The 1,141-nt window shown below is 40.5% G+C and overlaps 1 protein-coding gene across 1 annotated transcript; it reads left to right on the plus strand.

Annotated features, from left to right (window-relative positions):
• Window positions 1–82: 82 nt before the first annotated feature.
• Window positions 83–621, plus strand: LOTGIDRAFT_125281 (hypothetical protein; the record flags this gene model as incomplete). The annotated part of the gene is made up of 2 exons (XM_009061647.1): window positions 83–222; window positions 444–621. Coding segments are annotated over 2 exons (318 nt in total), but the record flags the coding sequence as incomplete, so codon positions are not given.
• Window positions 622–1,141: the final 520 nt, after the last annotated feature.

Below are 1,141 nucleotides of genomic sequence, written 5' to 3' on the forward strand. Positions count from 1 at the left end.
TTACAGAAATCTTCCAGAAACTTTGGTTCTGGTATCTCAATCGGTGTATTTCTACTTTCGATTTACAGCCAAGGCACCGGATGTAAGACTGGTTGATGGAATAAAACCAACAGAAGGAAGGGTAGAGTATTTATATAATGGTACATGGGGAACCATGTGTGAATTTTCCAACTGGAGGATCGAGAACGCACAAGTTGTTTGTCGGCAACTTGGACTCAATCCGTAAGTATGCCTACTGAACGGTTACGACCATCTTTTACAGTCCAAGCGTAAGGACACGTGTGTACTTGTTACAATGAAATAAGTTTTGAACGTTTACGATCAGTTCTTGTAGTATGTACTGCACTGTCCCGTGTCTCTCAGTATTGCGTTGTACAACTCTCAATTGTAGGTTCATACTATATTTATATATGTTTTGTTTTGATTTTACCAATTGTTTTCAGTGAAGGCGCTGTTGTGAGAGGTCCAGCTTATTTCGGAGAAGGAAAGGGGTCGATATGGTTCTCAAGAGTAGAGTGTACCGGAAGTGAATCCAGCCTGGCTGACTGCCCACATAGGGGTTGGAATAAACCGGACTGCGACCACTCTGAAGATGTAGCGGTGTCATGTGGTCGTAAGTAAAGAATTCCATTATCTATTTGCAAATTAACCGCACGTTTTGTTGTTGTTGCTACTGTTTTCATAATAATAAAATAACCTTGAGAAATTACTTCCGGTTGGCAGGTTGATGCGATTGCTCGCAGGGAGTAAATGTCAAATGGTCAAATGTCACTAGGCTTATGCCATTGTCTTTTCGAATAATCCCACATTGCGCACTTCATAGTTTTGATTGTCCACAGTAACCCAACCAGGAGCAGATAAGTAGGATGTGAAACTACATTTCATTTCATTCCCCATTATATTACAGCTGTAATGAGATTAGTCGGTGGTGAAAAGACTAATGAAGGTTTGGTAGAAATCTGGTACAATAATACCTGGTCGGAAATCTGTGCTGGTTCTTTTGGTCAGACGGAAGCTGAAATTGTTTGCCACCATCTTGGATACAACAGGTTAGGTCGTAATCTACCTCTTGACAATGTCTGATATATCATAAGACCTGTTGAGCTTATAGATTGTATAAGTACTTAAATCCTTTGGTCCG

This window comes from Lottia gigantea (genome assembly GCF_000327385.1).
Source record: "Lottia gigantea unplaced genomic scaffold LOTGIsca_49, whole genome shotgun sequence".
Classification (NCBI taxonomy): Eukaryota; Metazoa; Mollusca; class Gastropoda; family Lottiidae; genus Lottia; species Lottia gigantea.